Genomic DNA, 21433 nt, shown 5'->3' with positions numbered 1-21433 from the left:
GTTTCTTATTTAACATTCAGCTAACCAATTAGGATGTAAAGGGCCAAAGTTTTGCTAAGACTTTCCAGGATCCATCCTCCAATCACAGACAAATCAGACTAACTCCGCCAAAATCAGATAGGTGCCTCAAGGAAAACAGCTATTTCTCACAGCAATAGAACCAGACCTAGTGGTCTGAACATGAACTTCTGTCCATTGTTCATTGCCAAATGAAGGCCATCTGGCAAAACCTGCCACTTCATGAAAAGCTGGACTGTAATATTCTCAATTTTTGTATTACCAGCAATAAATATTCACATGACCAACATGAATGATTACATTCAACAGTCACCAAGAGCTGATTCTGCTTTCAGCTGCATCTTAACTATCCCACTCTTCTGAAAACTATTTTCAAACAAAAAGTATTTCTTTCATAGAATGGTTTTTAAATATTTCTAGTGAAGAAATATTTCTTAGAAATTAAAGAATGCACATGCTATTTTTCTGGTTTGAGAGAACGTGAAAAGTAATGTTCTTAAGAAATTTATTTTCTTTGGCATCATCTTAGTCAATATTTACTTTTGGGTCAGTAAACTCACCCCTTTACCTCAAGAGAAGTTAACCTCCACCTATCAACAACACTGTTGCTCTGTACTGGATAAATATCTTTTTTTTCCCTGACATTGACACAGCTAGGTTGATGTTCTTCCTGGCTGATGTTCTTCCTTGGTGATCCCAGCACAACGAAGGAAATTCATGCCATAATGCTACATGGGGGTCTTGCAATGCTCTGAGACAAGTTCGCAAATTAAAAGTTTTAACTAGAACTGTGTTATTGTGCATGAGGGAAACAAAGAGCAGGAAGCACTCAAAGCTGCCATGCTTACCTCTTAAACAGCTGCTACCTATTGCTTTAAAAAAAAATCCCAACCAAAACAGCAACAAACCCCTCCATCCTCCAACAACTTTCTTTATGAATGATAGAACAATTAAAACCCCTAAAGTTGCTGTATGGTTTGGGGAAAATCATTAAATTCTATGTAACTTTACTCCTCATCTTGAATGGAAGATAATACCAGCTCTAATGGCGGTGCTGCAGACTTAATCAATGGTTTAATCTTTTAAGCATTCTGAAAGCTTACCACAAACTGAACCTAAGTGCAGTAACTGTTCATACTACGTTCATTAATATATTAATGCATTCTCCATCACACTTTTCTTCTAATAATATTATTTCAAAAAACCAAAGAAGTAAAAAATAGTCAAGTGATACTAAGAAATAATAAAAATATATAAATATTATAAAATAATTATAAAATAATATTGAAATCTAATAAAAGGAGGAAATTTTTCTCCTTTCTCCTGAATTATTTTAATTCATACCTACCAATGTTTTATGTTATCTCAAGGACAATGGTATAACTTTGCAGTAATTTTACTGATTTCTGAAGCATTATTTCACACCCCTGCAACTGAAAGCCTGGAAGTCTCACTTGCTTTATGGACAAGAGAAATGGGAGCTATTAAACGATACACACAATCACAAGTAACTTGTTTTGGAACAGCAGTACTTAGAGGAGCAAGACTCTGATTTACTGTTGTTCTGATTTCTTCTTTTTCAATGGGTTACCCCATCATTTTGTAAACATAATTTGTCACCAGCACCAGCCAGAGTTCTCTGTAACTACTTTTTGCCTTTCTTTCAGATCTGTTATCCCTGCTGAGAGAATCTACTAAAGAAGAATTTTTCATACTGACACCAACTGTAGTCTTGCTGTGAATAACCACATTCCCATAAAAATCATTCCATTTATTGCAAAGTTGTTGGCAGACCTTAGGAATAATAGTCAACTCAGGAAACCTTTTATCCTGAAATCACATAGCTTAACCCTTTGCATGACCATATGAAGTTTATACATAAAAGCTATATTACCACACTGCTGATTTAATGCTTTAGTAAAAGCATTTTTGTTGTTGGCAAGTTTTTAAAATTATTTTTTCACAGTACTTCTTTTAACTAAAAAGAAAAGAAAAAAAAAAGACTGGATTGGAATCAATCAAGCAGTATTTGGGTTTTCTTCTTAATACACAATATTGTATTTAAAATTACAGACTCTTTCCCAATACATGAAATAATACATTAGCATAGATGTTTGAGTGTGGTTTTGATTATAAACTAAAAATCTACAGTCATACAAATCTTTTTTCCTCTCGATTTTTCCTACCTTCTTATGGTAAGGAAAGATGTATGGATTTACAATATAATGGAACAATTAGAAAAAAACCTGTTTACTTTATGATTTTTTGTGAAAGATACTTCTGTTAGTCATTATATTTGCTTTGTTAAACACCAAACTAGTGGAGATTAGATTCAGGAAAGAGACATTAGTTTTATCATTCAGTCTTCTTGACAGTTTGGGAGTCAAAGGTTGCTTGTATTCAAATTTCTGTCTGAATTTCTTAAAGTGATGGAACAAAAAAAGTTGGTGTGTGTTTTCAGTGTCTTTTTTGTTCTGTTCGTCAGCCTTTACTTGTAGGTAATTACGGCTTTATTTATGCTTTATTCATTTGACCAAGGCCGTAATGGGAATTTTGGACTTGTGAACACAACTTTAAGAAAAATATGCACATTTTGTTCTGATAAATTCATTTAAATTTTTGACTTGTATTCTTAAACTTTTCAGTCAGAGAAAATTCTTAGAAAACCTCTTACTTTAGTTATAATTGCTGCTACAGTTGGCTCTCCCCCTTGCCTACCAATGTTAGGGAAGGCGTTATTCCCCTGTGTATCCCTACTTTACATTCGCAATGTGACTTATATAAATATGCAGAAGAAAAAGAGGAGATCTTTCAACGGATTGAAGTGATTTTCTACCATTCAGAAAGGAACATTTGCTTAGATATAGCTGATCTTTCTTGTGGCAATAATATTTCAGCTGAGCTCAGTACTCATGTCAGCAGTCTGTACTCTGCTGTCAGTGAACACGTAAGAACTATCACCTCCCGATTGCAGATAGTACTGCAGGTAACATTAAGAAAGTGCCTGGACTGCCCTGTTCAGACTGGACAAGGATCTTGGAAAAAAAAAATTGAAACAAATACTCCATTCTTTCAATATCTCATTGTTTCTTTTGTTAAGCTTTTCATTTACATTTTTAAAAATCCTCATTAAATCCTCATGCTTTAGCAGCACACATTAAGATCGCTTTAGTCCCCTACAAAATCACCCAGCTTCTTGACCGTATCTAAAGACAAATTTGAAAAATACAATTAACAGCAGTCAAATTTTACTTTAAAACACAGAAAAATAAAAGTGGTACTGCAACGAGTAAAGGGAACAATCCCCTCCCCCCTTTTTTAAAGTTTCATTAGACCATTGAACTGGATGAAATTCAGATAGAGGCCTTATTGTAACCACACTGAAACAGTAGAAATCTCCCGAGACCATGAAACTCAAACATTTTGGGAACCAACTTCAAGCACTCCTTTCGTGCTTTTAAAACAAAATGAATGAAAGACACTTCTTAATTTTTCTCCCTGTAGCAACATTTTAATATGATTCCTACAAAAAACCCAGCCCAAACAGATTTGTTTAAAATACACGTGCATGCATATTTTCTTAAAATTTAAATTACAATCCTAGTAGTCACACGTAACCACACCAGCACAAACTGCATGATGGCTCTCAAGATACCAGACAACTGCACTGATAACGTTGCAAATTTGTGATAAAATTAAACCTAGGCTGAAAAGGTTGATAGAGACTACCTACCATGCATACTGCTAAGATGCTTATGCTGTGGTTTCAAATCTTTGTACTTATGTGAGGATTGGCTAATGTGCTCTCATCCTGCAAAACGGCATGTAAGGATGACACTTGGTTTCACCTAGCTTTCCTAAAATAAAAGGTACATCATTTTCAGAGACTAATCCACTTAAAACACCAACTGGATAATGCAAATCTGAGGTTTGCGGTTTAAGATGGTAACCAAATCAACAAGAAGAGAATTTTTTTAAAGGTGACTACTATGTTTTCTTCAGTTTATCTTCTGGGTTTTGCATTGGAAGAGTCCAGTGAAGAAAAAAAATTGTTTTCCTCAAAGTGGTGGAATCAGCATAAAATAACTGCATTACATGAGCAGAAAGGGTGGGCTGGGAAAGATATTTGAGTGTAAATTAATGTTGATCTTAGCTGGAATAACTTGCACTCTTCAGCACTTGCAGCTGCACCAGGGACTTGACTGGCTGCATGCGATTTTACACATCTGTCAGCTTAATCAGAGACCAAACCACAAAATCTACTGCTCAGGAATGTTATCTGAATTTGTGAAACTTCTTAGATTTTTAGGTTCTATACTAATAATGGATTACTTAGGAAACTTACGAATGTGTTATGAATGAGTCATAACTACAGTATTAACATCTGTAGGAGTAGATAGGCTTTTGTTCAGTGGTATTCATAATATTTCAAGAAAATGTAAAAAACATTTTGTTCACATCAGTTCCGTGAAATATTAAAAGCCAAAGAGAAGCCTCTCTATGCAAGAATAAATGGAAAGCAAGACATTAATTAATAGCAATATTAATTACTTTTACCAATAGTATCTACTATTTATTCATTCATTTGGCATCACTGTTCTATTATTTCAGACATCTGGGATAATTTAAATAATAAAAAGAGCCTATTCAAATCTGAAATGACAATTCTGGCACTAAGAGGCCTTTGGGATGAATCGCATCAGTAGCTAGTTTTGGATCTAACATGCTGAACCATCAAGCAGTGTATCACATCTGTGCTTAGGGCGCGATCTGCATTGGCAGAAGAGCTCTGTGGCATGTATCAGGGACTTTGCAACCCCTCAAAAGTAAAAATTCATTAAGGGCAAGTGTTTATATGTGTCAGCAATGTAACATAAGCCAGTGTTTTGAAATCTGCTAATGGATTGACACCAAAAGCATGAAAATGCATGAAAATGCATGAAAAACTTCTCAGTCTGTTAAATTTCTTACAGTGAGTTTTGCATCTTTTAATTTCCACCAAGCTTTAGACAGGTTTTTAGAACAACTATATTGTTTCATTATTGGTTATAAGAGAATTTTCAAAGTGCTGTCTCACGTCATTCATCATATAGCAATTTTTATGTTACCCTTCAGAGCCTGCCACTGCAGCACAACACTGACGTTTCCGTTGCAATTAAAGCTGCCATATCTGGGATAGATCTGTCACTCCAGCAACAGGCCGTGTCTATACACTGCTTTGATGAAGATATTACAATGACTTCCAGGTACCTTATTGCTGCCCTTCAATACAGCTGGCCGATCCTTAAATCTGATTATTTCAGGCTCTGCAGAACTTAGCTGTAATGGGCAGGTACAATTGTTACCATGAAAAAAGTATGTCAGCATTTGGTATTTTATTTCCTGAGAAGGGGACAAGAACTTTAATTCTGTCACTGGAAGGAACACCTTTGAACATGCAATTTGGGAGACTATGTAGATAAAACATGTTATCTGATAGAAATTACTTTAGGGTACCATCTTGGAGATGGGTTTAATACCACTAAAAGTTAGCTTGCTGTCTATCACAAACCTTTTTTCACTGGCGTGTATGCCAAGGACAAATGGGATGCCGTCCAGAGGGACCTTGACAGGCTTGACAAGCGGGCCCGTGTGGACCTCATGAAGTTCAATAAAGCCAAGGGCAAGGTCCTGCACATGTGTTGGGACAATCACCTGTATTAGCAGAAGCTGGGTGAACTGATTGAGAGCAGCCCTGCAGAGAAGAACTTGCCATGAGCTAGCAATGTGCGCTTGCAGCCCAGAAAGCTAGTTGTATCCTGGGCTGAATAAAAAGCATGGCCAACAGGTTGAAGGAGGTGATTCTCCCCCTCTACTCTGCTCCCACGAGACCCCACCTGGAGTACTGCATCCAGCTCTGGGGTCCCCCAGCACAAGAAAGACACAGACCCGTTAGAGTGGGTCCAGAGGAGGGCCACAAAAATGATCAGAAGGATGGAACGCCTCTCCTGTGAAGACAGGCTGAGACAGTTGGGGTTGTCCAGCCTGAAGAAGAGAAGGCTCTGGGGAAACCTTATTGTGGCTTTTCAATATATAAAGGGGGCTTGTAAGAAAGACGGGGACAGGCTTTGTAGCAAGGCCCGTAGTGATAGGACAATGGGTAAGGGGTAATGGTTTTAAACTGAAAGAGGGTAGATTTAGATTAGATAGAAGGAAGAAATTCTTTACGATGAGGGTGGGGAGACAATGGAACAGGTTGCCCAGAGAAGTTGTGGATGCCCCATCACTGGAAGTGTTAAAAGTCAGGTTGGATGGGGCTTTGAGCAACCTGATCTAGTGAAAGATGTCCCTGCCCATGGCAGGGGGGTTGGACTAGATGATCTTTAAAGGTCCCTTCCAACCCAAACTATTCTATGATTCTATGAGATGCTCGTTACTATACTGGGCAATTTGCATGTCAATGTATTTCTTCACAAAGCATGCCTGCCTATTCTTTCGCTCATTTGTACTACAGCAAAATCTAGGCATCCCGAACAGAAGCCCCAGTACCAAACAGTAGACTACATGGAATTCATACCGGTTACTAGCTCACAAGTACAGACACCTGAAATACTGCAATGATTAGTGATGACTGATGCCCTTCTGCTCTAAATGTTGGGGTGGTTTTTTTAACCTGCAGTTTTAAAAAATGGACTTTACTTGAAATGTACGAATAACTTAAACTGGAACAATTAGAACTTACAAAAATCATCCAAAATAAAAACCAATAGAGAACAAATGAACAAATACAATGGAAAACTGGAAATTTTCTTGGATGACTATTTGCAATGGTTTTTTGTCTTTTTTTTTTTTTTAAAGTTGTTTGAATACACACATTTTCTAATCATGTCAGCAGAGAGAGCATTCATGCCAGGATGTTCCCAAGGAGTGAGACATTAAAGAGACCAAGCTGAAGCATTGTTAGAAAGCCAACTACAACTGTATACAATAACAAATACTACAATCACCAGACTCAGCTGTCTCTTTTCCCTCTCGAGTACTTTACGACAGAATTATCCTTGTCTCTGTAGATACTATCCTTATCACCATCATCATCCCTATCTGTAGATGAGGAGACTAAGGCACAGTGATCAGGAATTACAAAGTAGTGGCAACCACAAAAATGGACCTTGTCTCACTTCATTCTACACCAATATGTGTGTAAAATACATGCACCAGACAACTGATTAGTAGACAATGCCAGCAAAGGCTTACCCTGTAAACATTCAGAGCTTGGAGCGTGGCTTCAGAGAGCTTGGAGCGTGGCTTCAGACACAAAAAGATCTTGATCTGACTTTTTCTATGCAGAGAAGCTGAGCAAGCTTTTCTCTCTGGTGATCCTGTTTTCACAATCCTCCTTCTCTACTTCCTTGGTCTTCCTGGCTATGTCTCTGCAGCTCCCCCAGCTCCCATCACTGACTGTGGACCTCTGTACAGCTTAGTTAAGTTTAAACCTAGGCAACATCATACCTACTATGCTTGCCCAAAGCTGGCTCTACGACATTTCCAGAAGGCGTGAGAGAATAAATGATGGACTTCCACACTACTAATAGTGGCCAACCTGCTCTCCCAGCTTACTCTGGAGCTTGCTCAAAGCCTGCACTTAAGGGCTGGCTTGCATCCAAGCAGTTCACTTGTTAGATTACCTGACTCTAGGACCAGATGTGCTAAAACGCTTTCAGAAAGAGGAGCATTTTACCCTAGAGTGGTCATGGTTCTCTGAGATGTGCAGTAACCTGCACACAGTAAGCCTGCAGAATGCTATTATTCGATAATGTGTATTATGATAATGCCCACGATCCCAAATCATGCTTCAGAGTGCTACTGTGCTAAAAGTTACCAGTCTGAGTCTGTGGCATATTAAAGTATCAAGGTCGGAGGGGAAATAGTTTCCCTTTCTCCTTCAGATTAAAGAAACAGAACATATGGCTGTATTGCTTCAAAGGCATTCCTACAGGGCACTGCGTGGTACGCTGGGGACATAGCTGTGTGCACGGTCACTGAAGGACCTGGGAGGAAAGTCACTTAGTCTCCCGTGGTGTTACTGAGACCTACAAGGAGAAAATTCTCAGGCTGATGAAAAGAAGAATATATGTCCCTGTCATGAAGAAAAGGTCTCCCTGAGGCCTAGAAGTGATTTATATGGTGCATTTGCTTCCAGCAGCAGGGAGGCAGCCTCGTTTCACCTGTAAGAATTGCAGGCAAAGGCCAAAGCAGGACTAACGTTGGAGGAGTTTTGCTCTGTGATCAGGCTTCAGGGTTGCCGTGCTGGGGTTTTGTTGCTCCCTTTCTCAGGCCTGAGCTCCCGCTATGATCTCCCTGGAGAACCTCTTCTTGCAGCAATCCTTCAACGCCCAGTGTTAGTACAGAAGGTATCACCGTCTGCTTTAGTGCCATGAGAGCCTGCATTCCAGCATGGGCCTTAGAGGTCCTGTACCTTTCTTTAGGGAACAGAAGGGCTCTGCATACTGCTGGGTGTCAGACACCCCAGGCACATTTCAAGTGGAAAAGCTGCCCTCCACACAGCCTTGAGCTTGCAAAGGAATATGAGGGAGAAGTAGTGTTGATAAATACTGACAGCGCGATCGATGACCAGGAGCTACGAACAAGGAGAGCTGGCACACCCCCATAGTAAATTATGCAGGAAACAATCCATAATGGGCAGTTTTCATGAAAAATACCTGGCAGTTAATTTTTCCCTACCAACTTCTAGACCTGAGTAAACCCAAGCTAGCAGTTACAGGCTAGCAGGAATCCTGGAAGGATTTACTGCCCTATGGGTACAAGGAGGAGGGCAAACACAGAGCGTGAGAGTGCAAGGATGTAAATGCTGTTTATTCTTTGCTTTCAACCGTGAAAAGATGCACCTATGTAAGTCAGTATCTCGATACTTCATGAGAGCTGGGTGTGTTCCCGTATGTGTGAAGTGCAGGATTTGTAAAATGTTTCTCTATTAATCTAACTTTACCTAAGGGAGTGAAGAGGCAGGAGAGTTAGAGTTACGCAGACGGCTGCTCTTGGTGCTCCTCGGGGCGGGAGGACCGGGCAGCCTGTCCGGTGGCAGGCAGGCAGGACAGAGGAGCCAAGGTGCCCCGCGGTAGCCCCGGGGGTGGGACGGGAGCCCCGCGGCCCCCGCCTGCCTGGGCTGCCGCTCCAGCCTGCCGCGGTTACAGACAGAGCTGCATCGCATGGAAATCACATGCAGCTTCAATGCAGACAGCTTTCCAGAGGGGTCTGTGCATAGCAATATGCTAATGTGATGCCTTAAAGGTTCATTACTATGAAGTAACACCATGCTTGTAATCATAAAGCAGTTATGCAGCTCTTTTTGACACACAGAAGAGACTATGCTCTGAATTTTCATCAGGAACCCATTAATATACATCCCGGTGGATTTTAAGTAAGAATCTGAGGAGAAATTAATCAAGGTCAGCATTCCTAATTGTTAGAACATAACTAATTTTCTGTTTTTTTCCCAAAACCCCAAAGTTACTGCGCCAGAGTAATACCTGATAGCATTCCCTCATGTTTTATCGTTAAGACAAATACACCAATTAACGTAGCTGAAAAACTCATACCGTAGTGCCATTCATTGTAAATGACTCCCATACACATATCATTACTTTGCATATAGAGACTCCACAAACAAAAGTGAATTGCGAAGGCATGAGTGTACATTATATACCCTTCACTGATGGAAGAAAAATTAATGCTAATCATCATTATTGTGCCCTTATGCATCATTGCATTTCTTGGAAGTGTCAAAATTATTTTTTTTATAGTATCTTAATATATATAACCTTATTTTTAGCCCCCCCACAAAAGCCCACACCAAAAACCTGAAATGAACAAACAGAAATAAAAAGCCTGAAAGAAAAAAAAATAATAATCATGAAATAAAACTAGAAATTAATTTGGTTTTAATTACTTCAGTAGAATTCAACACAGACAAAAAAAGTATCTTATTGATAAAAAAGCGTTAGGTAAGATTAAAAAAAAAAGGCTTCGTAAGTGACATTTTCAGCTTCAGTAAATATCTCCAAAGGTACAGATCTAATGAGATGGTAGCAGTTGAGAACAGAGTTTGCAAAGCACTGAACTAACTTTTTCAAATAAGATGTTCATAATCATTCACTACCAGCAATTATTCCTTTAACATACCTAGCTATAATATACACCAAATATACCAAAGAAATGAATAAACTAATCTTTCAAGAGGGTCTGTATAAATATGTAAATATATGAAATCTTTAAAGATGCACATAGGTAGATGTCACGTTTCAATCCTATCATCAAGTTGCTAATTTCCCTAAAATGCCAGAGCATACATCCTAAAATTCCTAATATGTGTAACTGCTCCATATATACCATTAAAATATTATACCTTATTATCCCTATCACAACATAATCAGCATGTAAAATCACACATTCTCTTCTGATGAGATAACTCTGGTTCTCTTGAGAACGCTACATCAGTGTAGTTATTTCCTCCTGCAGGCAATTAGAATTCTACTATAGAACAGAGTATGAGATACTTAAATGAAAATTTTCAACACTAAAAACCTAAACTTCCTATTTTGAAGACCAAATGCAGATTTTGGAATCTAAATTTTGAGAACACTGCACTATTTTCTACTGTTTGGCCTAGAATACTTCTATAATTTCACTGTGAAATTACTATTAATGCAAGAAAACATTGTTTATGATGGTACTTAGATCAAATTGTACGTTAGTAAACAGTAATATTTTCCTTTCAGTATGTTAAAAAACTTGTCATACCCCTTTAATACGCTGTTTAAGAAATGTTCCTTCAAGTTCTGAAATTATTTGCTATTACATCAATTTGGAATTAATTACTCCAAATAAATCTGTGCAAAGTGAAGGAAATAAGCCATCTCTTTCACTTTTTCTCAAAGCAATAAACTAAGAACTAGTACAAACCAAGGGTGCAGTAACTAACTGTAAATCTAAGTGCAGCTCACCCATTCATAAACAGAATACTGACTTCAGAGCTAGACGGTGAGATCTGACTGAATTTTTTCACTGAGTTTGAAAAATGCCAATTACAAATACCATTATTATTATTACATAAAGAGCAACATATAGGAAATTAGATGATTCATTTACCTGGCTGTATCCTGTATTAAATTAGGATGGGTAAACTAGTTTGCAACTCATATGCATTGGCATTGATTCACTTTATACAGACTATAAAATGACTGCTGAAGTTTAGAATTTAACCTAACAACATTAAATACATCTCTAGGTTGAGCTTTGAAAAGCCAGTTAGGTCATACACAAATCAAGCAGTGCTTCGGAGATCATTGCTGCAGCTCTGCCTTTTGCATTCAAAATGTTAAATCAGTCTTCAGCAGTTTATAAGAGGACTATCCTAACTTGGATAACAAGAGAGCTGTTCTGATTAGGGCTTTCTGGAATGTGTTGGATGAAAAGAAGATTTTTATCAAAAAACATTAACTTGTGGTATCTGGAAAAATGTGCATGATAGGCCAAAGTTACGACAGATGATTGCCTGCCCATAAACCCAGCCTCTCTATATGCCAGGAAGGGTTCCTTCTGAGCCTGGGTGAGCCGGAGAGCATCAGCTTTCAGGTTCCCACTTTGAATTATGCCTAGACCCAAAGACATGTCTGCACTGCGGGTTAGACATGCTCCAAATCCAGCTTTGCCTGTCTTCATACTATTTCTGGGCAAGGATGCCCAAGCTCTGAGGCTCGCTGGCAATGTTGCCTACAAACTCTCAATTTCTAACAGCCCAGATGCTTATGCACATGAGTTGGAAAGCTTAGGCCTGAGCAGGGTCACCACTAGATCTTCCAGACTCAGTCCTTCATCAGCAAGAACAGATGCTTTGAGTCTGAGGCACAGCCAAGTCAAATTGCCCGCAGTCTTCATGGAAGCTTGTCAAGCTGTAGGGCAGCATGAGCTTCCAAACCACCAAGCAAGGACTTTGAGATGGATGCGAGGAATCTGCCCTGAGGTCACAGGTCTTGGGAACCAAGCAAGCCCTGCTAATAATGGTGACACTCACAAGAACGACAAACTGCGGCTCCAGGAGGAAACATTCCTTCAAAAACACCACGTGTCTGCAACCTGTTTCAAAAAACCTGAAATTTCTGGTGAACTGAAAGCCTCAGTCTGTGACCAGGTCTAGTCCTTAAGTGCTGTTTGCCACAAAGTACAGGCTCTGTTATGCCCCCTCCCTGTGTACTTCTCTGAAGACTTCTCTATGGCAATCCACAAGCACAAACCCATTCCCTGCACCGCTGAACATACTCTCCTCTCCCTTGGACAGGCCATGATCTTTCAGATCGGAGGTCATGTTCCTCAGAAATAAGGACTTAGAGCTCGTGTATAAGGACATGAACACAACTGCTCACTCCTAAGTGCCTCTGTGTATGAAGAAGACAGACTAGGGTATAGACACAGACTATTACACTTGAGTTTGGAGACGCAAGATAAACTGGCTTGTTATAGGGAAAATGCAAAGAACCAAGCTCATCCAGTGAGTTCTTCTGCTTCCGTGAACCACCTGGCTCAGTACGTTTTTCGTACGCAGCTTTGAAGTTCTTCAGTGTATAAACTGCTATGCTGTACTGTTAAGGCTGTAACATGCCAATCAGCAAAAGATAATCTACTACCCCTAAGATGCAGTTGATTAACTTCCTTTAAAGTCAGTGACGTTGACAATCATGTATGAAGACGTAGCTACAAGTCTACTAAGTATCTGGCTATGCACAGCAAATGAAAACACACTGAACTTTACTGAATATACTGGTAAGATACAGTAGTACTTTCTCTTTCTGCTCTGGATAAAATGAAATATAACCAGAAATCAGAAACAGATTTGGAAAATAATTAGCATTGTTATACTTTTCTACAAATCTGAAAAATCAGTCCTACACATGCAACTCACTAATGGTGTTTCTTATATCCAAAACAATCATATCTTTACATACAGCTAACTTATTCAAAGAAAACAGTACTTTAAAATTTAAAGAAATCATCTATTTTATTGTAAGTATAAAAAATAGAATACTCCATTAAGGAATGGAAGAAAAAATAAAGCACATTTAAATAATTTCATTACATTCTAAGATGCCAAATCATCTGTGAGTGGTTTCTTTTTAGATGAAAAGAAATCAAAATACAGGACAGATGTTGGACAAACCACATTTGAGGTCTATCACACACTGGCATTTTTCAAATTATTTTGGCTCATCTATTAAATAAGGTGTATTTTGCTTGATTTTGAAAAGGGAAACATCAGGAAATATTTAAAGGCCAATTGCTGCCAATTAACTTTGATCAGCAAAAGTTGCATTTGAATCTTTTAGATTCTTTTGCCTGTCTGGAATAACACACTATTCTAAAATCTAGCAAAACAACAACTTGATGAGTAATGTGTGTTGGCAGCCCCGCCACAAGCTTGCTTAACAGTTGGATTTTAAATAAACAGCTGTCTTCATTATGATGGGAAAGAAATCTGACTGTTTTCATGTTTTCGTGTTATTAAAATATGATCAGAAATTGCTTTTTTCCCTTTTAAGATTAAACAGCCAGGCATTATGGTGACAGTCTCTTTCAGCAGTTCGGATAGTTTTAGAACGATCTCACAAGCGTCGCCAAACCATAGCCTACGTGGGCTGAAAAAGCCCTTGGCACGCCGACACCAGCTCCTCGCCGCACGCCGCAGGGGAGAGGCAGAGAAACTCTAGCGCATAACAAATTGTACCTGCCGCCGGGGAAGGCAGAGGACCCCCAGTAACAGGCCACTGAGACGGACAGCATATACAACATTAATGATTTCCCTCAGGTTTAAGGTAATACTTGCCCACAGCGGGATGGAAGTGAGAAATCTGTACCCAGCCATTAACTGTTTATAGAAGCTGAAGTTTAATATTTAATGGCCTGTGCAGACTATTGAATTCTAATGTTTATAGACGCTTTTGGTGTACCCACTTCTAAAACTTGTCTACTGTGGTCACATATACTAAGACCTGTGAGGACAAAACCCTACCATTTAAACTATTGTAACATTTGAATGCCAGTGCAGACATTTAGTGTAGATATTACTATATATCCTAATGACTAAATTATACAGGTATTTTCTAAACATTTCCATACTAAAACCATGAAACCAAAAATAATTGTCAAACAAATTATTAACATGGAAAAAGAAACAAATATTAAATCACCTCTGTGTGTTTTCAAAGAATGAACACTTACTTCTAAATCGTTAAAGAATAGGTGTGTGTCCGCCAAATTGAAAATCATCTCTTCCATTCGGAGTCCAAGAGACACAGAGGTGGGTGGATCCTTAAAGAAGAAGTTAAGCAAGTACACCGTCAATACCATGCCTAACATACATACCAGAATACAAACTGGAGGAATTGCTTTTCAAGAGAGATTATTTGATGTATTAAATGCAACATCCACTTGTTCAGTTTAACTTCAGCAACTCTCTAATCCTGTAGTGTAACACTTATCAGTAACACTCAAAAATATGACTTTAACTCAACTGATACTGTGATTCTGCAGCGGGACCTCTGTGGTCACCCTCGTGCATCCCTGGCATGGGCTCTCTGCCCTCTGTGCAGAAAGGGCAAATCCATTTCACCTAAAACTTCTCAGATTTTACAACTGTTTACAAGTTTTATGATCAACTGGGGGCACGATAATGCTATTGTTACTCAAAATAAACTCTCACTGGCCACAAGTGAAAGTATTGGGTCCTGGGAATACCTAGTGACTTTAAAGCAAATCACTGTTAATGTTTTATTTGCAAATGGCAATTATATTTAAAACCACTCCTTGATTCTCCACAAAACCATGCTTTAATTATGTTTTCAGTTTGGCCCACCCATGCAGAGTGAACAAATCTATTGTTTGTTATTAATATATAACACACTTTAACTTCTCTACAGAAATTACCATAACAACTTATTCCTTACTGAGCTAATAAACTCAAAAAGCATGTTCAGCATTGTGGTTACCAAATGCATTACAGATGTTTGTCTTGTTTTGATTTTTTTTTGTGTTTTATATATTTTCAATCCGAAAAATCAAAAAGAAAGGCTAATATATACATTTGATATAGAGTTTCTCATTTATAATGCCAAGTATATCCAAGCACACAGAAGCATGAATTTGAAAGAACATGTTATATTACCTCATAACACCCTCTATTAACAATGTTAGTTTGTTAGGAATTATATTTTACATAGAACTGCAGAAGTGACAACCCATGTTTTACTTAAAATAAGTTAATATTCTAAACCTGATGACAACTCAAAGTTAAAAACCAAGAGATGCAGTCCCTAGTTTCTTTTTCCACCTCTCAATCAATTTAATAGGTGTTTCAACATGATCTCTGAACTTTCAAACATTTTTCTATAACTACTGGTTAAAAGGCAAAATGTGTCAGTAGCAAAGAGTAGGAAAAGAATGGTGATTTGGCAGCTTGTTTTCCTTCTGGAAATGCCAAAACCTAAGTAAAACTAACCCGAAAAAGAATTTCGGAAAGAAGCATTTAGAAACAAAGCTACGTAGAACAGACAAAACATCTATTCTTGAACTCACATACATTAAGAGTAAATAAGTTTTCTAGTATCAAAAAAATAGCCGTTATAAATGGGAAAGAAAAATTGCATCATGCTATTCTGATGAACTTTGGCCTTAAAAATCAGCCTTTTATTTAAACTGGCACTGCCAAAAAAAGAATATTTAGCTTCTTAATTCAAATGGAAAGACAGTAAAATATGAACAAAAGTATTCTGTCTCTCCGTTTCAATACTGTTCTATTGTAGACCTATGTCTTCCTTTATTTCACTTTTGTAGGCATTTGAGGTGGAAAGCAGGTGATATTTTCTCTCTAGCTAGGCCTGAGGCTACTTTTCCCTCTGACATTCCTGCTTATCTTTGTGCCCAGTTACCACCCCACCATCCTTCATAGCTCATTAGCCTCTTTTTTTTTTTAACCAGACAAGGATTTCTGTTGTGCCTGGACACTAACAGAAGTCGCCCCACAGAATTCTCTGCTCCAGTTATTAAAAGGAGTTAGATGGACTAAGTGTCTAAAATGCAAATGAAGACTACTAGCTACGTCTTGATCATCAACTGCCAACGTAACAGTGTAGAACTAATCCCATTCTGAGCTTCCATCCATAACTAGGAACATCATTTTGAACAGCAGAGTAAATCAGCAGACAGAACATGATGCTGGTTATGAAGCCATATGGTTAATTTTAAACAAATGGCTGTGAATATATATTTTAAGTTTCAATGTACACATGACTTAAATTAAACATTTTTATTAAACTTTTTATCACACTTCTGAGTCTGAAAAAATGGCTTTTTGTAAATCTTTCCGTGAACCATTTCACTCCAAGGTATTTTTAAATGGCAGACAAAACAGAATGGGGATTTCTCTAAAGTAATATTAAAATAATGCCATTTATTAGGTTAATTTAATTAGGAGAAAAACAAATAAGAAAATCATCGGCACCTACTGAAAATGTCAGGTTAAATACCATAAAAGCTAAGAGAAGAAACAAAACAGGTTGCTTTTCAAAGAACCCTTAATTCCTTGATTAAACACAATCTTCTTCTATAGAAAACTCCACTTAGCATAAAAACTGTGTTAAGCTGCAGCTCTGGATACCCACATATTTAACAGAAGCAAAAGCCTTATCTGCATTAGGGTTTTAAATAGCTGTGTAGTCACAATCTTGCAACTGCTCTAGCAAAAAGCACAAGAGCCTTGGTTTAAGGCACTGCAGCAGATTAAACCTCTGATGTCAGACATTACAGTGGGGGCTGAAAACTTTAAAAAAAGACAGGGCTAGAATAAGGTTTTTAAAAAAATAATCCCATACCGAACCTTCTTTTGCAATTTTAAGCCACTAATTGCTAACTAATTATTGTGAGGTGTCACACAATGAGGAGGAAAGCTAACAATCTGTTCTTGTTGATTGGGATTTGCAGGTTCAGGTGGAGTGTCTTTTCAGGTATGGTCAAAATCAGGTACAAATCTCTGAGGGAGGTACAGTTTAGCTAAAGAAAAGAAATACCAATGTCAAACTGCTTAAGCAGGCCTCTTGTTTTGAATACTGGTATTGGAGCCAAAACATTGTCTGTATGTCATTTCTAAATTCTACCCACTTGATTTCTTTGTTTTGTGGAGAAACAAGAAGCTGAAAAACAGGAAAGTTCACTTTGGGTACAAGGCTTATTTTCCACTTAAGCCTACAGGTCATAAATGAAGGGTTAAGTGAAACCAGGCTTTGTTTTTCTCAATCTCTAAAATATATTAAACCACATTAAAATAGCTTATAATTTAAAGGAAAATTCCTTTAAAGCCTCTGAATATAAATGCTTTTACGGAGAATGGAAACGTACGTAAAGACCACGGTGTTCTAGTGCCAATACTGAGATGTATTTCCACCTGCTCCAAGATACTAAAGAAGGGCTCCAACTTTTTCCAAATTCCAAAACTTAATCAGTTTACATCTGTCTCAAAACATAAGTTTTGAGGTGTTAGAAGCTCTAATGACAATTAAAGCAACTGATAACTTGATATTCGAGCAACAGATCTCTCGTCGTACATGCTAAAAAAAATGCCAAAAGCAAATGGAAATACTTTGTTTTGTTTCTTTTTCTTCTCTTCTGGAAGTACAAATCATATTCCTATGCTAGTTTCATACATTTCCATGAAATTCACAAATTCAAATCACGCTTAAACAAAAAAGTAGCAGTTTATATCATGATTGCGCAAACTGGAATTCAAGGGTATTATTTTTTTCCAACAAAGCTGAAGGACAAAAGCAGGGAGAAAGCAGAGCACAATAGCAGCAAAAGGAGAGCAGGTGATAAAAACAGATGAGAAAGTAAGAATATACAGAAAAGGGCAACATAAGCAAGAAGTTATGAGGAACGAGGTAGAGAATAAGGAAAAGAAAATCAATCCCTTCAGCAGCAGGGCTGCTCATCATTCATAGTCATTCACCATGAAACTCACTCAGGCATTATGAAAAGAGCTGAATGCCAAGTTGCCAAATCCCCTACTATTTAATTAGGGTATTTTTGTTTGTTTGAAGATCCAGCTTTTGTATTTTAATGATTATGTGAGCAGCTTAGATTTAATTTTTTAAAAGGGCATTTCTAGCCCTCACCACAGTGCAGAAACATAAGAGAATGTGATGTTAGATCGCTCAAAAAGCAGAATACAGGTGAAAAGAACAAAAATCGCCCTCAACAGTTTTTTATTTTTTTGACTTATGATCTGGATTTCTGATTTTAAAGGCCAGAAATCATTAGGAAACACTTTAAAAAAATGTGCACCTCCCATTGCTGCAAATAAACCCTACAATTCTCATACGACAGATACAGGTTTTAGCATGTTTGCTTTGAACATTTGACACTACCTTCCTCTAAGGTCTATGGAAATTGCTAACTGTTGTCTGAAGCTGTCAATAAGGCAAGAGAAATTATGATATGAATGAAACTTTAAGAAAACAAAGCAAGAATGGCACACTTTCATGACTGCATCTGAGAGCCAAGGACATGCATGTTGCTACCCCTCACCAAAAAGGGGTATCTATCCACAGCATAAGCACTAATGCCATCATCCCTCTTAACATCAACGGTCAGTTGTCGTTTAGCAATGCAGACATATTCTGCCACATGCCATGCAATCAGAGCCTGACAGGAGAAAGCTACATCTCGAGTAAACAGTGCCAACAGCGATGGAGCTGCAATCAGGAGTCACCCACCTACTTGCAGCATACTTATTTAAGATCTCTTCACAGCTGAATACTAGCCACTTTCCTCAACCTCACGCATCCAGCAAGAAAGGTGCTTATGTTCGGGCCCCAATTAATGAACCCACTATAAGGAACTAATAACAAATGGAAAAAATGTGCTTGCACAAGTACGTCTATGGCAATGACTAATTAGGCTTTTCCAGCCCTACTCTGCTGCCCAAAAGCAAGTGGTGAGATTCTGCTGGCACAGAGCTTTTTTGTGAACACTGGGATTTGTTCTCCTCATTCTGAGCTGAACTAAACTGTCACAGATTTGGTGATTTTGGGCTGCCATGCAAAGGCTGTTTTTGGAGGGAGTTTGTCATACCTTCACAGAAAGCTGAGAAATGGAAAACAACTTTTTGTAAATGTTTAATACTATATAATGCTACTGCCTATATGTATCCATACAATAATTGTTGAAACATTTAAAGTTCTAGTGTCTTTTTACTACCTAAATAGAAACTATTAACACATAGGAAGCCAAGGCTGCTGAATTAACTTCCTTTTCTGACAATAATGAAAAAAACCAATTATATTCCTCAAAAAGGTAAGCTGCTATTACAGCAAACACTTCTGAAAATACACCACATGTGAACAAGCAAGAAAGGTTGCAAAGAAGTACTACTTTAGATTTTTATAATGCAAAAAACTATTAGGAGGAATTCAAAACCTGACCCAGGCATAGACTGAATCAGTAGTAGCTTTGCCCTTCACTCAACTGGGAGTAGGATAAAACCTTTTAGTGATAAATATAAGCTTTACAAGAAGACAGAGTGATTACATGAAGCCAGACAAAACTATCTGGTTGCTCTTTAAATGCAGAATTATTTAAGGTTACCAAAAAATCACATTCTAGTTATACCTCACATGAGGTGAACATAAAATGGCACAACAGATTTTAGCACAAGCTGAGACATCAGCTTTCAAACACAATCCCGGAAAAACAAAGTTTGATCTCACAAGGGCAGTCCATTCATAAACTGTTCTTATTCACCTAAGACCGCGTTTCTATTCTGAGAATTACCAAGGAAACCCACAGTCTGTAGGCATATTCATCAGTTCAGTTATGATTTATAGACTGTGCGTAATAGAAAGATTTGACTCATAAGCAGACTTTCAAAAACATCAGTCAATATGTAGAATAAAAAAAAGTTAAGGTAAAAAATTTTAGACTAATTTGTCTGTGTCCAAAAGCATTCCTCCTCTTGCCTTCTCAATACAGAGCACAGTCCACTGCTGATCGCTCAGAACTAAAATGTTATTTTAGCAATCACTCCTGTAAGTTCTTCAAACTCTGAGGGGAGCTAAACCTTTGCAGATTTTGATGATATCAACAGGTTTCAGACACTCTGTACCTACAAACCAAATCTCAAGTGGTCAAAGTATTACTCCCAACGCTATTTAATTATTTGCTGAATATAAGAGCTACATGCAAGGAATGGACATGTGAAACAGCTTTACTTCTTGATTTTTTATGTCTTGAAACACCAGTACCATTTTGCCTCTGGAAAATCAACTAATGTTCTGGTCTTCCTTGTGTACCAAACATAAACCAGCAAATATTACTGAAAATTTCCATCAGTTTCTTGACACTTACCCTTCCATATCTGTTGGCATAGGACCCTGTAAGCAAGGAATGGAAAATGATGATTGTCTCATCCAAATCCCAAATGAATACTCTCTGTAAAAAGAGAATCAAATCAATGTGTTCCTCTGTGAAGCTGATACTTGAAATGGAAAGTTAAAATTTGAATCAGTAAGCGCACAAATGAGAAAATTGTATTGAAATGGTTATATATTAAAACCATAGTTTCCTTGCCATTTATTTTCAGAACTAACAAGTTTTTTCCAGAATAGGGTAATACAATCTGTTAGCTTTTTACTACAATTACTATTATATCAAATTATTCTATTAGAATAAAATTATAGTTACTGTCAAATACACACAGAAAATGAGATGTACGATGTATTATTTTAAAGCCAGATGTGAGATAGAAACTGAAATAAATGAAGAGAAGCCTCTGAAAATTGAATCTTCTGGGTTTGAATTCAGTATTTCTGCAAGTCTTACAAAACAAAGTTCATATAACTGCTCTTGAAAATGACCTCTAAAACCAAAATAAAACAAATTCTGCTAAGCACTTAAATCCCCTTAATCTATGTTCATTTTTAATGGATTTTAGGCACCTGAAGAATGAAAATTATGAACTTAGATGTTGCATGTGTAAGAATTCATGGCATTAGTAAATAATTCTTTTGCTTACAGCCAATGGAAAAGATGTGTTTTAAATTTGTCCTCTGACCACACACAAGATGATATTTTAATGAAAAATAAAGTGTTCAAATACAAGTATTTTAAATCCTGGTGATATTGTATTTCCCATGATGACAAATGGGCTAAGTTTTTGGAAAGGAAAAGTAATGCAGTGTGGACACTCATAACTGTGGTGTGTCACTGGAGATGTGTTCTCAACACAAAGCATGGGCCACTGAGGGGAATGTGAACATAGCATGAGAGAACAAAAAGCACTATTGTGCTAGAAGTGTCTCCTGTCCAAACACAAACCTTT

The 21433-nt window shown here is 37.6% G+C and overlaps 1 protein-coding gene across 9 annotated transcripts in view; it reads right to left on the bottom strand.

Moving 5' to 3' along the window:
- EYA1 (EYA transcriptional coactivator and phosphatase 1) overlaps positions 1 to 21433 on the bottom strand; it is an 82259-nt gene that overhangs the window by 22010 nt on the left and 38816 nt on the right. For 7 of the 9 annotated variants that reach the window (XM_059835957.1, XM_059835955.1, XM_059835956.1 and 4 more), the window contains 2 exons: positions 20461 to 20544; positions 14287 to 14376 (listed from right to left, as the gene is read on the bottom strand). In XM_059835957.1, the coding sequence (XP_059691940.1) occupies positions 14287 to 14376; positions 20461 to 20544 (174 nt within the window). The remainder of the gene's footprint in view (positions 1 to 14286; positions 14377 to 20460; positions 20545 to 21433) is intronic. The other 2 variants (XM_059835960.1, XM_059835961.1) reach the window with 1 other exon arrangement.

This window comes from Gavia stellata, chromosome 3 (genome assembly GCF_030936135.1).
Source record: "Gavia stellata isolate bGavSte3 chromosome 3, bGavSte3.hap2, whole genome shotgun sequence".
Taxonomy (NCBI): Eukaryota; Metazoa; Chordata; class Aves; order Gaviiformes; family Gaviidae; genus Gavia; species Gavia stellata.
The sequence above is the reverse complement of the archived record's forward strand: the minus strand, read 5'-3'. Positions and strand labels throughout refer to the sequence as shown.